Here is a 16203-nt window from a genome sequence, read left to right as displayed (position 1 = left end):
TACATTTTCTCTGACACCCAAAAGTACTCATTACATTTTGAATGGTTATCAGGACAGGAAAATTGTTCAATTCACACACTTATCAAGAGAACATCCCTGGTCATCCCTACTGCCTCTGATCTGACGGACTCACTAAATACACATGCTTTGTTTGTAAATTATGTTTGAGTGATGGAGTGTGCACCTGGCTATCTGCAAATAACAAAAACAAGAAAATTGTGCCGCCTGGTTTAATTAATATAAGGAATTGTAAAATATTCATAATTTTACTTTGGATACTTAAGTATATTTTAGCAATTACATTTACTTTTTATACTTAAGTATATTTAAGACCAAATACTTTTAGACTTTTACTCAAGTAGTATTTTACTGGGTGACTTTCACTTTTACTTGAGTCATTTTCTATTAAGGTATCTTTACTTTTACTCAAGTATGACAATTGGGTACTTTTTCCACCACTGGTACCACGACTATTGTTTTCACAGCTGCGTCTCTAACCTTTTACATCTACACTGTTATGGCTGCATAGTGTGTGTGTGTGTGTGCGCGACACGCTTATGTGTACATGACTAACTCGCTCTCTCTCTATTGGTCTCTAGCTGGTGATGGAGTTCTGTGGTGCAGGCTCTATCACAGACCTGGTGAAGAACACCAAGGGCAACACACTGAAGGAGGACTGGATCGCCTACATCTCCCGTGAGATCCTCAGGGTGAGTCTACTTTTACTTCCTACACGTTCCCCTTGCTGTTGCATGCTGGTATCTGTGGTCTCATGATGGTCTGTGTTTCTCCTCAGGGTTTGGCTCACCTGCACGCCCACCATGTGATCCACCGTGACATCAAGGGCCAGAACGTGCTGCTGACTGAGAACGCTGAGGTCAAACTGGGTGAGTTCACTGGTTTCAACTGGTTTGAGATGATTTGATGCAAGAGGCTAGAATGGTTTAAACTGGTTCAAATGAGTCTGATTCAAACTGAGGCTTGTTTGAAACATGATACATGGGACGAAACTAGTTTGAACTGGTTCTGACTGGTCTTCTCCCCCTCCTCCAGTGGACTTTGGTGTGAGCGCCCAGCTGGACCGGACAGTGGGCAGGAGGAACACCTTCATTGGGACACCCTATTGGATGGCGCCGGAGGTCATTGCCTGCGACGAGAACCCAGACGCCACGTACGACTACAGAGTAAGATGCACTCAATAACACCATACCACTCACTATCTGCTAATGGCTGTCAGTGTCCAGTTGTATGTAAAGTTAGTTGAATGATAGCTGCTTGCGTTTGTGCCATTGTATGTGGCTGTGTAGGCTGATGGGACAGTACAGACAGTACAGTAGCAGGTTGGGGTAGATGTTGTCATGACCAGAGAGGGTGGTAATTACCATCCTATATAGATGCATGCACGTATATATTCATACACACACACACACACACACACACACACACACACACACACACACACACACACACACACACACACACACACAATGGTAGCTGTGTCCATATCTCTCATAGTGTGTTTTCTCCTGCAGAGTGACTTGTGGTCCACTGGAATCACAGCTATAGAGATGGCTGAGGGAGCTCCTCGTAAGTACAGCCACTCTATTACCACACATAGGGCGGCGCACAATTGGCCCAGCGTCGTCCAGGGGGGGAGTGTTTGGCCGGGTTAGGCAGTCTTTGAAAATAAGAATTTGTTCTTAACTGGCTTGCCTAGTTAAATGAAAAATCCCCCCCAAACATTACTATTGGACTTCTACAGTACTATTTTTTTCCAGCGAGCTAACCTGGTTGAAATTGGTGGTGTTTGTTTTGTCTTGTCTTCCAGCACTGTGTGATATGCATCCAATGAGAGCGCTCTTCCTCATCCCCAGAAACCCTCCTCCTCGACTCAAGTCAAAGAAATGGTATGTAACTAATCTATGCCCTTGTGATTTCAGACATTTAAACCACCATTTTACAATCCCACTGGGAAAAATGATACTGGTGAAACGCTCATCTAAATAGCTCATCTGACATTGCCTGGTAGATAGGCTCATAAAAGTAACAAATGGCTTCTCTCCGCTCCTCAGGTCTAAGAAGTTTTGCAGCTTCATTGAAGGCTCCCTGGTGAAGAACTATACCCAGCGCCCCCCCACCGACCAGCTGCTGAAACACCCCTTCATCAGGGACCAGCCCAACGAGAGGCAGGTCCGCATCCAGCTCAAAGACCACATCGACCGCACCAAGAAGAAGAGAGGGGAGAAGGGTGAGTCTTAGACATACTAATACACACACACACACTACTAGTCTTCTCTAAGACATCTCCAGAAGACATTTGAAACATTCTCACCCTTTCCTCTCTTCTCTAGATGATACAGAGTATGAGTACAGTGGAAGTGAAGAAGAAGAGGAGGAAGCTCAGGAGCAGGAGGGGGAGCCCAGGTAACTAACCCACATGGATCAATCCAAAAAACTAGCCAACATACTAATAGCAAATGCGTTAGCTAACATGTCTTTTCAGTCCATAGCGCTCCATATTAAAATATCTCTTTGTCCTGTAGCTCTATAGTGAACCAGCCAGGGGAATCAACCCTGCGTAGGGACTTCATCCGTCTGCAGCAGGAGAACAAGGAGCGCTCGGAGGCCCTGCGCAGACAGCAGCTCTTGCAGGAGCAGCAGCTCCGGGAGCAGGAGGAGTACAAGCGCCAACTACTGGCAGAGAGGCAGAAACGCATCGAGCAGCAGAAAGAGCAAAGGAGGAGGCTGGAGGAGGTATGAGAGAGAGCGAGTGTGTCTGTGTGTGTCTAAGTTTGTGTATGTGTGTGTTCTTCCACCCTGTTTATGTAGCGACCCTGAGTTTATAAGCGCGGAAATCGACCCTGCCGCACGAGCATGCTTTTGCGGCACAGTCGATAGCGCGCCGGACCTCGTCGAGGGTTCGGGACCTGCTCCCCGCTGTTTCATTACATTGGTGTCAGAAGTGGGATCGGACCTCGCATCCACGACAGTGCGTGTGATTGGCCGGTGAGCGTGTTCCTGTAAGACGTAGAGTCGCAAGCTAGCGCGAGGACGCGCTCTTTGAAAGGAGGGAGTAGTGTAGCGACCCTGGGTTTATAAGCGCGGAAATCAACCCTGCATTCGATAGCGCGCCAGACGAAGGTCGAGGGTTCGAGACCTGCTCCCCGCTGTTTCATTACATTTAATGGTGCGTGTGTGTGTGTGTTTGTTCCTTTTACTTTGCAGGCTGCACCCATAAATTGTTCATGTATGCATAACATGTCTGTGACCGTGCTAGAACAGTCAACACACTCCCCACAGACGTTTCACTGCTCTGTGTTGTGTTTTCAGTAGTGATTAGTGTGTTTGTGTACAGCCTCTGGGTTGTGTTCCCTAATTGGCCGTTATCTCTTCCAGAGGAAGACCAGAGAGCTCTGTCTCCATCTCAGCCTCTCTGGGAGACCTGGGCCAGAGAGACTTTAGAACATGTTGGAGGGAGACAGCTTCTGCTTGTCTGTTGTTTTAGTCTGCAGAAATCAGCACAACCAATTCTCTGACCTATGCCCTAAATGCAGTAGTCCCCATGATATTACCATGTCTAATGTCTCAGCTTGGAACCTCTTTAAAAGACACACAACCTGTAAAATGGAGTCAGAAAATATATCCTTCCATGTACAGTAGGTCAAAATCACACATGTTCCCATACAGTTTCACATACAACTTGACAGCCTCAAGCTTTCTTATGATTAATGAGCAAATGCATTTCTGAATTATACTGTAGGTTCAGGAAATCCTCTTGGGCTAGTTGACTAAGGGGCATGAGAATGTGTGCTCCTGTTTTAGATATCCCCATCTGCAAGTTGAAAGGTTAAAAATGGAGACATGCTACTTCAGGATGCAGCCAGGGACCACCATAGTGTACTTAATAAAACTAGGGACCACACACACAGTGTCCTGCAGGTCTTACTCTACTGGCGTAGAGCTACTTACTGTACTTATAGAGATGATTTAATAAATCAATGCTAATGAGCCCATTTTTAAGAGACTGCCAGCCATACTGTAATTTGATATGGTGATGATAAGCCTACAGGTAAAACTTGGCACCTCCATAGCGTAGTTAACCAACTGTGAACCCTGGGAAGCAAGACCAGCACAACAAGTAATGGCTAGCTTATCTCATAATGGCCAGATATGGTGACCATAAACAAGACCGCTAACTAGCTCCGTGTGTTAACTGATAGTGATGTCAGTGCTCCTGATACCTGCTCTCTGTCGCCCCCTGTGGATGTCCATAGCAACAGCGTCGCGAGCGGGAGATGAGGAGGCAGCAGGAGCGTGAGCAGCGGCGACGCGAGCAGGATGACAAGAGGCGTATGGAGGAGGTTGAACGCCGGCGTAAAGAGGAGGAGGAGCGCAGGAGAGCAGAGGAGGAGAAGAGGAGGGCTGACCGCGAGCAGGTAGGAGAATTCTCCATTGACAACACTCTCCTTCATAGTACATGTAGTCTTCCCTGACACTTGATGACCTGTGTGTCTGTGTGTGTGTTTTTATTGTCAGGAGTACATCCGTCGCCAGTTGGAGGAGGAGCAGAGGCACCTGGAGATCCTGCAGCAGCAGCTGCTCCACGAACAGGCCATGCTGCTGGTGAGACCAAACTCTGTAAGCCTATCTATCTACTTCTATCCATCTAGATATCTTCCATTATCCATCTGTTCTTCTAGCCTTCTAAGTCATTGGATTGTAATGTATGGGTTTCGCTCTGTAGTAGGGTGTTGGAGAATGGCTAGCAAGTTTTAGATTTATTGAAGTACCACTACTCTAACTGTCTCAAGAAAATCTGGTTAGAGTATGTCACAGTATGGCAGATCTGAAGGAAGCTAACTATTGAGCTTGGAGGTTATGAATTCTCTGGGCCAAGTTGTGGAAGTCAGTGTTTATTACAGTTCTTAAGTGATGATGTCACCAGGATGTGTCCTATCTACAGGAAGAGAGGGGTTTCATTGTTTCTTTCCCAATGTTCCTAATTCTGCTGAGACGGTGTGTTAGCGGATCTGCGTGGCAACGTGTTTATGTTGTGTATGTTGTTGAAGGCCTATGTTCCTCCAGGGGTTTGAGAAGAGGACATTAGATAATGTGAGGATATGATCACTCACATCCTTCCACACCACCATTGTGTGTCATTGATTCTGTTACACGGTCTTACTGTCCCCCACCATGTCTTCTTACTCATCATCAACTTTTAGCTCAGTCATTTTTCCTTTACATATTAAACCAATATTTGGGCTATACTGGAATAGTCAATATTCTCAAAGCATTCAAACTCTTAGAATAATTGGGCCCCGGTGAAAATACAAACCCATTAATCAGTTTCCTGGTTACATGGATACAGCTTCTTCCATTAAGACACCAGCCCTCATTCTACAGAACTCCTTAAAATAGAACAGCACACACCATGGCAAGTTTAGATGATGCACCACCACACCTCCCTGCACTCAGGAGCACAAGTGGAAGGAGCTGGAGGAGCAGCGTATGGCCCAGAAGCTCCAACAGCAGGATCAGTCCTACCTACTGCTTCTCCAACAGCAGCCCAAACCCCTGCCGCCAGCTACCAACAGGCCTCAGTCCCCACAGCAACTGTTGATTCAAGAGAAGACCAAGTCCCCACAGCAACTGACTTCTGACCCCAAAGGCCCCGCCACAATCGGAGAGGTGAAACCCAGCTTCGTTGCCATGACACTGTTGCTGAATGCTACCATTGCTTGTGCTGCTGCTGACATAAACAGCTTTAAGAATACTATCTACTGTAGGGTGTGCATCTCTGTGGGGTGTGTGGCTTGATTGCTGGTGTGAGGGACTTTCACTTTATTGGTCATATTACTATTCTTGCTCAGGATGAGACAACACTCAACAGTTCCCTGTGTGTATCAAGAATGTTCTACCACCCAAAGGACATCCAGCCAACTTGACACAACTGTGGGAAGCATTGGACTCAACATGGGCCAGCATCGCTGTGAAACGCTTTCGAGTCCATGCCCTGACGAATTGAGGCTGTTCTGAGGGTAAAATGTGGGGGGGGGAGGATGTAAGTAACTCAATATTAGGAAGGTATTCTTAATGTTTTGTACACTCAGTGTAGAAAATGCAGATACAGCCCTGTCTAAACTACTGACCCATATTCGTTCTACATTCAAATGGCAGTCTATTAGCATTTCACCATTCCCCAATCTGTCCAATCAAATATTCAGTGAAGAGTACTGTTTGGGATTTACATTAGCAGACACTCTTAGCGAGTTACAGTTAGTGCATTCATCTTAAGATAGATATGTGGGACAACCACATCACACACATCACAATCACTTTATTGAGGAAAAATACATACTCTATCAGCTAAGTCAGCGCTAGTAAGGGGGGTGTTTGATGGCACAAGTGGGGAGCCCAGCCGACAGCGAGTTGCAGTAGTCCAGACGGGAGATGAGGAGTGCCTGGTTAAGGACCTGCTCCGCTTCCTGTGTGAGGTAGGGTCGTACTCTACGGATGTTCAAGAACATGAACCAGCAGGAGTGAGTCACTGCATTGATGTTTGCAGAGAACGACAGGGTGTTGTCCAGGGTCACACCAAGGTTCTTTGCACTCTGGGGGACACCGTGGAGTTGTCAACTGTGATGGAGAGGACTTGGAGTGTGGAAGCTTTCCCCGGGTTGAAGAGCAGCTTCATCTTGTTGTGCTTGAGGTGGTGGGCCGACATCCAAGCTGAGATATCTGCCAGACACGCAGATATGCGTGCCGCCACCTGGGTGTCAGAAGGGGGAAGGAGAAAAGAAGTTGAGTGTCATCTGTATAGCAATGATAAGAGCGACCATGTGAGGATATGACGGAGCCAAGTGACTTAGTGTATAGAGAAAAGTGGAGAGGACCTAAAACCGAGCCTTGGGGGACACCAGTTGTGAGACTACGTGGCGCAGACACAGATCCTCTCGACGTCACTTGGTAGGAGCTGCCTGCCAGGTAGGATGCAATCCAAGAGTGTGCAGAGCCTGAGACCTCCCAGCCCTGAGAGGGTGGAGAGGAGGATCTGATGGTTCACTGTTTTTGAAGGCAGCGGATAAATCTAGGAGGATGAGAACAAAGGAGACAGAGTCAGCTTTGGCAGTGCAGAGAGCCTCCGTAACACGGAGAAGAGACGTTTCTTTTGAGTCAGATGTCTTGAAGCCTGACTGGTTAGGGTCAAGAAAATCGTTCTGAGCGATCTAGTTAGAGATTTGGCCAGAGACAGCATGCTCAAGTGTGTTGAAAATAAAGGGATACCAGTCTGTAGTTTGACGTCAGAGAGGACGAGTGTTGGTTTCTTGAGGGGAGTGACTCTGGCCATTTTGAAGTCAGAGGGGATGCAGCCAGTGGTCAGGGATGAATTCGAGGAATGGGAGAAGGTCTCCAGAGATGGTCTGGAGAAGGGAGGATGGGATGGGGTCGAGAGGGAAGCTTGTCAGACTGCCAGACCTAACTAGTTGCAGGATTTAATCTGAAGAGAGAGGGGAAAAAGAGGTCAAGGCGAAGGGTACTTCTGTGTGAGTTGGACCATTGGACACAATAGGCTGAGTGAATGAGGAGCGGATGTCATCAACCTTATTTACAAAGAGGTTGACAAAGTCATTGGTACAGAGGGAGAGGGAGGGTGTGGAGAATTTAGGGATTAAAACAGTAAAGCAGAAGCTTTACATTTAGAGTTATAGAGAGTGGCTTTAGCAGCGGATACAGAGGAAGAGAAGGTATAGAGGGAGTGAAAGGATGATAGGTCCTCCGGAAGTTTTGTTTCCCTCCATTTAAGCTCAGTTGCCCATAGCCCTGTTCTGTAAGCTCGCAATGAGTCACTCAGCCACGGAGCAGGAGGGAAGGGCCGAGCCAGCTGGGAGGAAAGGGGACAGCGTGAGTCATAGGATGCGTAAAGGGAGGAGAGGAGGGTTGAAGAGGCAGAATCAGGGGACAGGAGGAGAGAAGGATTTATCTAAAGGGAGAGAGGACAGAAGAGGAGAGAGTAGTGAGAGAGAGAGCAAAGATTGTGATAGCGCATGACCATCTGGGTAGGGGCTGTGGCTAGGGTTGGAGTAGAGGGAGAAACAAAGTAGTGATCAGAGAGACCTGGAGGTTGGTTGCAGTGAGATTAGTAGGCGAACAGCCTCTAGTTGTGGGAGGGGACTGGGAAAGGGTGGGAGGGGACTGGGAAAGGGTGGGAGGGGAGGGGACTGGGAAAGGGTGGGAGGGGACTGAGAAAGGGTCCGTTCAAAAGAGGCAAGGAGGGGAAAGGAAGTTGGAAAGAAATGAATCAAAGGCAGCGATAGATGACAACAATGTTAAGCTTGAAATGGACACGTGACAGTGACAGCATGGAATTTAAATGAGGGTGAGTGAGGGAGAAAAGAGAATCCCCACTTAGGAGAAATTAATAGCCCTGTGCCACCTCCACGATGACCAGATGCTCTTGGACTATGAGAGAAAACGAAGTCAGATGAAGAGAGAGTAGCTGGAGTAACAGTGTTCTCTGGGGTGATCCATTTCTCCGTCAGGGCCAGAAAGTCAAGGGTCTGAATGGCAGCATAGTTCCAAATGCTGCCAGAGACCAGGAATTTTGTGGTTTTGTGCCCATGGTACACTAAATTAAAAGGGTTACAGCCAAGGGGTGGGGAGTGTCTGTAAAGCCTACATGGAGAGGAGCAAATAGGTATAGAAAAGTACATAGTTGTCAAAGCTACAAAAGACTATGCAGAACAACTCGGCAGAACCATCCTTGTTTTTTCGTCGACGCTCTTAATTTTGCAACGAGCTGCCGCTGATAGCTCCCGCTTAAAAAATGGGAGCCTGAAGTACTAACACTTGCTAATTTCCTTGTAGAGGTAAAGAGCACACCTCCCGGTACCTGTTGCCGGTACCAAATTGGATGCAGTCTATCACAGTGCCATCCGTTTTGTCACCAAAGCCCCATATACTACCCACCACTGCGACCTATACGCTCTCGTTGGCTGGCCCTCGCTTCATACTCGTCGCCAAACCCACTGGCTCCAGGTCATCTACAAGTCTCTGCTAGGTAAAGCCCCGCCTTATCTCAGCTCACTGGTCACCATAGCAGCACCCACTCGTTGCACGTGCTCCAGCAGGTATCTCTCACTGGTCACCCCCAAAGCCAATTACTCCTTTGGCCACCTTTCCTTCCAGTTCTCTGCTGCCAATGACTGGAACGAACTGCAAAAATCACTGAAGCTGGAGACTCATATCTCCCTCACTAGCTTTAAGCACCAGCTGTGAGAGCAGCTCACAGATCACTGCACCTGTACATAGCCCATCTGTGAACAGCCCATCCAACTACCTCATCCCCATAATGTATTTATTTATTTATCCTGCTCCTTTGCACCCCAGTATCTCTACTTGCACATTCATCTTTTGCACATCTACCATTCCAGTGTATACTTGCTATATTGTAACTACTTTGCCACCATGGCCTATGTATTGCCTTAACTCCCATATCGTACCTCATTTGCACTCACTGTATATATACTTTGTGTTTTCTTTTTTTCGACTGTATTATTGACTGTATATTTTGTTTATTCCATGTTTAACTCTGTGTTGTTGTATGTGTCGAACTGCTATGCTTTATCTTGGCCAGATCGCAGTTGCAAATGAGAGCTTGTTCTCAACTAGCCTACCTGGTTAAATAAAGTGAAATAAAACAAGTTTAAAAATGGCTAATTGCCTAGGAGAGGAGAAACCACTCCCCCTCCAATACAGCCACTTATTACAACGGCAACAGTCACAAATTGCCCTGCTACTTAATCCTGGTTAATGTGTCAACAGTCATCTGCAAGTTAATATCAGTCAGCAGTTCCCACACCAAGTAGGCTACTGTGAAGACTCTACTGTGAAGACTCTTCTCTACCTCACACTTCTTAACATTTTACACACATAATGCCATTATTCAGTCATCATTCCCCACCGCCCCAGAGGTTTGTAAAACAATGTCGTTAACATGATTGCCACGTTTTCCTAACAGACATAAAGATTACATAAGTATTATTTCCCCTCATTGAAGCCCTTTCGAGGGTATAGTAACATGGACCACTCTGTTCCGGGGGGGGGGGGGTCACCTCAGCAGTTCTAATAAATGCTGCTGTTGTCGCTATCCTAGAGCTAATGACCCAGTTTGATATAGAGGCAGCTCATTCTGCCTTGCTCTGCTGTGTATCCCTAGTTCTACCCTCTACTGGTCTGACCTGCTGCTTACATTATCACCTGCAGGGAAAGAGTCAGGAGGACAGTGGTCTGGAGTCTGGCTTTTGTCAGCTGAATGGTTGAAACTAACCTGTCCCTCCTATCATCAGGTGCAATACTAAACAGGTCTTGTTTGTTGACTGTGTTCTGCCAGTAGGCCTCTTTTGATGCACTAATACATGATGAACAAGCCTCCCCTGTTGTTCTTCATGTCATAATATCTCTCTCTGGTTGTCATGTTGTGGTAATGCTTTCTAGTCCCTGCTAGTGTGCCTGTCTTCATGGTGGTCCTAACTGATCTAACTACTGACCCCTCCCACTGCTGCTGTGGCTCAATCCTCTTTGGCCTGGTGACGGTAAATGACTCTGTCCCTCTCTCTGTCCTTGCTGTATGTCCCTCCAGGCTGATGAGAGGTACCGTAAGAACATCCAAGGATCTCCTCAGGCTGCCCAGGTTAAGGTCCAGCCCCCAGTTCCTCCCCGCGCCGCAGAGACCGTCGCTAATGGAAACGCCCCCGTGGCCGCCCCGCCCGCCATGCACAGACCGATGGAAGCCCAGGTAACCACGGCAACCAAGATGGCCTACCGGCAGTAGCTTATTCCTCCTTTCGCTACACTGTCCTTTTCCTTAATTATTTTTCCAATCCCTTCTTCTTTCCAAGTAGGTCTAACAGGGCGGTCTCTCTCCCTCTCTCTCACTCTCTCTCCGGGTTGTGTATCAGTAGTGGTGTCTAACTAGCTACAGTAGATGACTGTTTTTGTATTCACTATCTTTCTGTTCTCCCCCTCCCTTTGTTCTAGCCTCCGTTCTAGCTGAATTCTTTCACTGTGCGGAGAAATGTGGGCGTTGTTCTCTGTCCCTTAATGATGACATAGATGAACTTTCTGGTCCCTTAATGGGTTCCTCCAATGTCTTTGATGCTTCCCTGGGTGACAGCCTATCCTCCACCCCTGTGTTAGTATGAAGTCCAGGCTGCTTGCTTCTGATCTGGCCACTCACTGTTCAATACCAGCTTCACACACTCACTCTACCTCTGACTGCCTTCTGTATTATGTGAGTGTGTGTGTGTATGTGAGTGTATGCATTGCCAGGTTGTTGATTGAGATGGTGAATTCTTTATAAAAGTATAGCTGTTACATTGGGACTGTGTGCTAAACAACACAAACACATCCAGAATTCATCTTTCTGTTTTCACAGTGACTCAGTATATTTCTCATCTCAACTGCTCAGGGAGAAAGACTCAACCAGCCCAGCATGAATACAGTCATTGTTACAGTTCACCATTCAGGGCAACATTCTTTTTTTGGGTAATGTCATGGTGATTAGATGAAACATTGTTGAATTTGGTGGCAATGATGATGATGTAATTGATTGCTACATTTTTTAGCTGAGCCATTTGAATGCATTAGTCACTGCACTCGTTAGTGACACGTCATTAGAGACAGATATGAAGCGTGATGACATGGGCTCGTTACAAAATACTAATTTGTTGAGGGATATGTCTCTTTCTAAGGAGCTTCATGTCTGAGGGCTTCTCAGTACATATTTGAAGGTAATAGGACATGGAATAATTTCAGCTATAAACCTAGTATTGATATGTTCCTATTGGATGATACTCTTCTCAGTTACTTTTCACCAAAAAAGTATCCTTGAATATGTGAGTATGTGTGATTGTGTCTGTCCATGCATGATGCTAGCTCATCTGTGTATGCCTTGTTTATATGATCCATGCTCATTCTCACAACTGGTGATGAGACTGAAGCATCATGAGCACCAAAACAGGTAGAGCTGTCATTGGCTGTCTGTGATGTGAACCAATCAAATCTGTCTTCCTAAGACTTCATATTGGTTGCATGACTGCTCCACCCATTTTTATGCTTCCTGAAGCTTCCGTATCCAATCACTGTCTGCCGCCTGTGTTTGTGGTCTTGTTCTCTTGTTGTGTCTCCCTCCTCCTCCCCCATTCCTACCAATGTGTCCTTCCCCTCTGATGAACCCCGTCTGTCTATCTGTCTCTGGAAGGTCCAATGGTCCCACCTGGCTGCTCTAAAGAGCAGCATCGCCACTCCCCCTGTTGTCTCACGCTCTCATTCCTTCAGTGAGCCCATCATCCCTGGTTTTGCACACCTCAACCTACGCTCTCAGGAGCAGCACCATCAACCTGCACCATCAACATCATCATCATCATCGCCCGCACACACTGACCTGCAGCCCCACCCGCAGCCTAGAGCCACTCCCCTCGAGAAGGCCCCCACAGACGACTCCCCTCCCAGGGTAAGAACAGGCCTATCCCCTGGCAAAGGAGAGTAGACTGTTAGTCATTTGACGACTTTACTAGGAAGTCTGAACTGTAGACAGGTAGACTGGTAGTCACTAGATGTCCATGCTGGAGAGGACAATACTGGAGGGAATGAGCAGAGTGACGTTGTCTCAGTAATAACTAAGATGGGGCGACCTCTTCCTTGAGCTCTGCTGCCCGACCCAAGCCCGACGGGCCCCAACATTATACATCGGGTTATGGCAGGGTAAGGCTTATTTTTTCATCAGTAACTAGGGTACGGGCAGGGCTCGGGTATCACTAAATTGATCACTAACATTTTGAAGCTGAGCCATTTGCTCATGCTCTGCTGCGCTGTACAGTCATATCTGACTAAGATCATAACATGGCTTCAGAAGTGCTTCAACCTAGTAAAATATAAAACAGGAGAGATTATTTCACTGGAAATCATTGTTGCTTGAGTTTTGAGTGATGAAAGTAGCTAACAGCTAACTGCTCTCTGTCTCGTCATTGAGCAGAGCAGCCCGAGCAGAGCAGCCCAAGCGGAACCGTTGCTATGGATACTCTCAGACCCAGAGCCGCCATGAGAAAAGCACATGCAGAGCGAACAGAGTGCATGAGCGAGTGACGGACAGAGAGGAGCAGCTAATGGATTTACTAATGGAGGAAGTTATTTCTGATTTCGAGTTTTGAGCAGGGCCGGGCCTTCAATTTGTCAAAATCAATCGGACCTTAACGTCGCGGACATGGCTCGGGCTCTGACTTAAAATTCAAGCCTGTGCAGGGCTCTACCACCTCCTCACCCTGGCCTGCTGAGAGGATTCAGAGAGAGCAGAACGTTATGAAAGGATTAGAGGTCCATTTTTTGTTCTCTATTCCCCCTCTATTGTCTCTCCTCACAGAACCCTCCCTCGTTCAGCCTCCCAGACCTCAGAAGGAGACTGTTTTAAAAATAGCAGAGAAAGAAAGCTGCAGCAGCAACCACTTGAATGCTGAGTGCTTTTACATCTCAGCATTTTAGAAATGCTCCCAAATGAATGGGACGCTGGAGGCTATCACAAATGAGGGGTAGGATTCTGTCTGTTCTAGGAAAATATTCATCATGTTGAAATCTAGACGTTGCCCCCCCCCCCATCTGCACAAATTAGAGGTGGAATTATTGTCCTCTCTTCACATAGGGCCTACCTATCAAACATCACTTCCTCTTCCCTGGTGAGGTATGAGTATGTAATTTCCTGTTCTGCCCCCTCCACTTCCCAAACGAGTCTCTGTTAGTGTCTCAAATCAATGTCAGTGTTAGTATTCCTTCTGAATGGAGTGGCTGTTTGTTCTGCTCTGCTTTGGATGCTGCACCCTGTTCTTAGGCTATTTTCCCTCCTGTCCCCTGGAAACTACTACAGAGGAATGCTAACAAATCAATAATATAACCTGACAACGGTGTTTGTGTTAAGTCAGGGGTTGATAAGGGGAAGAGTGTGGATATAATGTTGTCTTTTGCTGTGTATCAGACCTAACTCTTTCAGTGGGGTGACTTTACACAGTGTGGGTATGGGGGGAACATCATTTGGACATTGTAGAAACGTTGTCGGGACCTTGTAAGGATGTCTTAAAAGTGTGTCTAGCATTTGTGCTCCTGGCACCCCTATGTCACACTCTCTCGTGCATACATGCGCTCCGAGTGTGTGTGTGTCCGTAGAGTTTGTGTGAGAGCTGGCATCTGTCTGTATGGAAGGTTCCTGTGAGGACAACGTCCAGGTCTCCAGTACTGTCATGCAGGGACTCCCCTTTCCATGGCAATGCCACACCTAGCAACCCGGTGAGCCAGAGGAAAGCAAGCAGGTACCTTTTCATGTCCCTCTTTCTTTTTCTATCTGCCCTTTCTCTGTCTTTCTCTGTCCGTCTCTCTGTCTGTCTCCCCCTCTATTGTGCTATTTCACCATCCCCCTCTCCTCTCCTCTTCTTTTCGAGTGTTCAGTACTGTAATGTAAAACCTCTTCACTGTGTGTCTGTCTCTTCTCTGTGGAGTCCTGGTCTTCTCTGTGTGTGGATACTGTGTCTGTCTCTTCTCTGTGGAGTCCTGGTCTTCTCTGTGTGTGGATACTGTGTCTGTCTCTTCTCTGTGGAGTCCAGGTCTTCTCTGTGTGTGGATACTGTGTCTGTCTCTTCTCTGTGGAGTCCTGGTCTTCTCTGTGTGTGGATACTGTGTCTGTCTCTTCTCTGTGGAGTCCTGGTCTTCTCTGTGTGTGGATACTGTGTCTGTCTGTTCTCTGTGAAGTCCTGGTCTTCTCTGTGTGTGGATTCTGTCTGTTCTCTGTGGAGTCCTGGTCTACTGTGTGTGGATACTGTGTGTCTGTCTCTTCTCTGTGGAGTCCTGGTCTTCTCTGTGTGTGGATACTGTGTCTGTCTGTTCTCTGTGGAGTCCTGGTCTTCTCTGTGTGTGGATACTGTGTCTGTCTGTTCTCTGTGGAGTCCTGGTCTTCTCTGTCTGTGGATACTGTGTCTGTCTGTTCTCTGTGAAGTCCTGGTCTTCTCTGTGTGTGGATACTGTCTCTTCTCTGTGGAGTCCTGGTCTTCTCTGTGTGTGGATACTGTGTCTGTCTGTTCTCTGTGAAGTCCTGGTCTTCTCTGTGTGTGGATTCTGTCTGTTCTCTGTGGATTCCTGGTCTTCTCTGTGTGTGGATTCTGTCTGTTCTCTGTGGAGTCCTGGTCTACTCTGTGTGTGGATACTGTGTGGGAGGCTTTTATGTAACATTACTCACTGCTCTGCCTTGTGATACATATCCTTGTCTCCTATTTGTGTGTGTGTACACCTTTTCTCTCTTAGCAATTCTCTATAATGCTGAGCTTCATCTCCTGTGAGACTTTGTGTGCATGTCTGTGTCTATGAAAATGTATGCGTCTATATGTCTGCCTATTAAAATGTACTGTACCAGGCAAAAGTTTGGACACCTACAGGTTTTTTCTTTATTTTTTTACAATTTTCAACATTGTAGAATAATAGTGAAGACAACAAAACTATGAAATAACACATATGGAATTAGGTAGTAACCAAATAAAATATATTTGAGATTTGAGATTCTTCAAAGTAGCCACCCCTTTGCCTTGATAACAGATCTGCACACTCTTGACATTCTCTCAACCAGCTTCATGAGATAGTCACCTGGAATGCATTTCAATTAACAGGTGTGCTTTTGTTAATTGTTAATTTGTGAAATTTCTTTCCTCCTTAATGCGTTTGAGCCAATCAGTTGTGTTGTGACAAGGTAGGGGTGGTATACAGAAGATAGCCCTATTTGGTTAAAGACTAAGTTCATATTATGGCAAGAACAGTTCAAATAAGCAAAGAGAAACGACAGTCCATCATTACTTTAAGACATGAAGGTCAGTAAAACTTTGAAAGTTTCTTCAAGTGCAGTCGCAAAACCCATCAAGCTCTATGAGGAAACTGGCTCTCATGAGGACCGCCACAGGAAAGGAAGACCCAGAGTTACCTCTGCTGCAGAGGATAAGTTCATTAGAGTTAACTGCACCTCAGATTGCAGCCAAAATAAATACTTCAGAGAGTTCAAGTAACAGACACATCTCAACATCAACTGTTCAGAGGAGACTGTGTGAATCAGGTCATCATGGTTGAATTGCTGCAAAGAAACCACTACTAAAGGACACCGATAAGAAGAGACTTGCTTGG

At 46.6% G+C, this 16203-nt stretch overlaps 1 protein-coding gene across 16 annotated transcripts in view; it reads left to right on the top strand.

Annotated features, from left to right (window-relative positions):
- Positions 1-16203, top strand: part of LOC139401847 (mitogen-activated protein kinase kinase kinase kinase 4) — a 98642-nt gene that overhangs the window by 62961 nt on the left and 19478 nt on the right. For 3 of the 16 annotated variants that reach the window (XM_071145880.1, XM_071145835.1, XM_071145859.1), the window contains 14 exons: positions 600-710; positions 797-887; positions 1054-1184; positions 1533-1587; positions 1829-1907; positions 2073-2248; positions 2352-2424; positions 2544-2754; positions 4275-4436; positions 4537-4638; positions 5476-5688; positions 10640-10795; positions 12260-12511; positions 14248-14354. In XM_071145880.1, the coding sequence (XP_071001981.1) occupies positions 600-710; positions 797-887; positions 1054-1184; positions 1533-1587; positions 1829-1907; positions 2073-2248; positions 2352-2424; positions 2544-2754; positions 4275-4436; positions 4537-4638; positions 5476-5688; positions 10640-10795; positions 12260-12511; positions 14248-14354 (1919 nt within the window). Of the gene's footprint in view, positions 1-599; positions 711-796; positions 888-1053; positions 1185-1532; positions 1588-1828; positions 1908-2072; positions 2249-2351; positions 2425-2543; positions 2755-4274; positions 4437-4536; positions 4639-5475; positions 5689-10639; positions 11209-11434; positions 11520-12259; positions 12512-14247; positions 14355-16203 lie in introns of those variants that run through there. The other 13 variants (XM_071145896.1, XM_071145872.1, XM_071145842.1 and 10 more) reach the window with 12 other exon arrangements.

Source organism: Oncorhynchus clarkii, chromosome 3, assembly GCF_045791955.1.
Source record: "Oncorhynchus clarkii lewisi isolate Uvic-CL-2024 chromosome 3, UVic_Ocla_1.0, whole genome shotgun sequence".
NCBI lineage: Eukaryota > Metazoa > Chordata > Actinopteri > Salmoniformes > Salmonidae > Oncorhynchus > Oncorhynchus clarkii.
The sequence above is the reverse complement of the archived record's forward strand: the minus strand, read 5'-3'. Positions and strand labels throughout refer to the sequence as shown.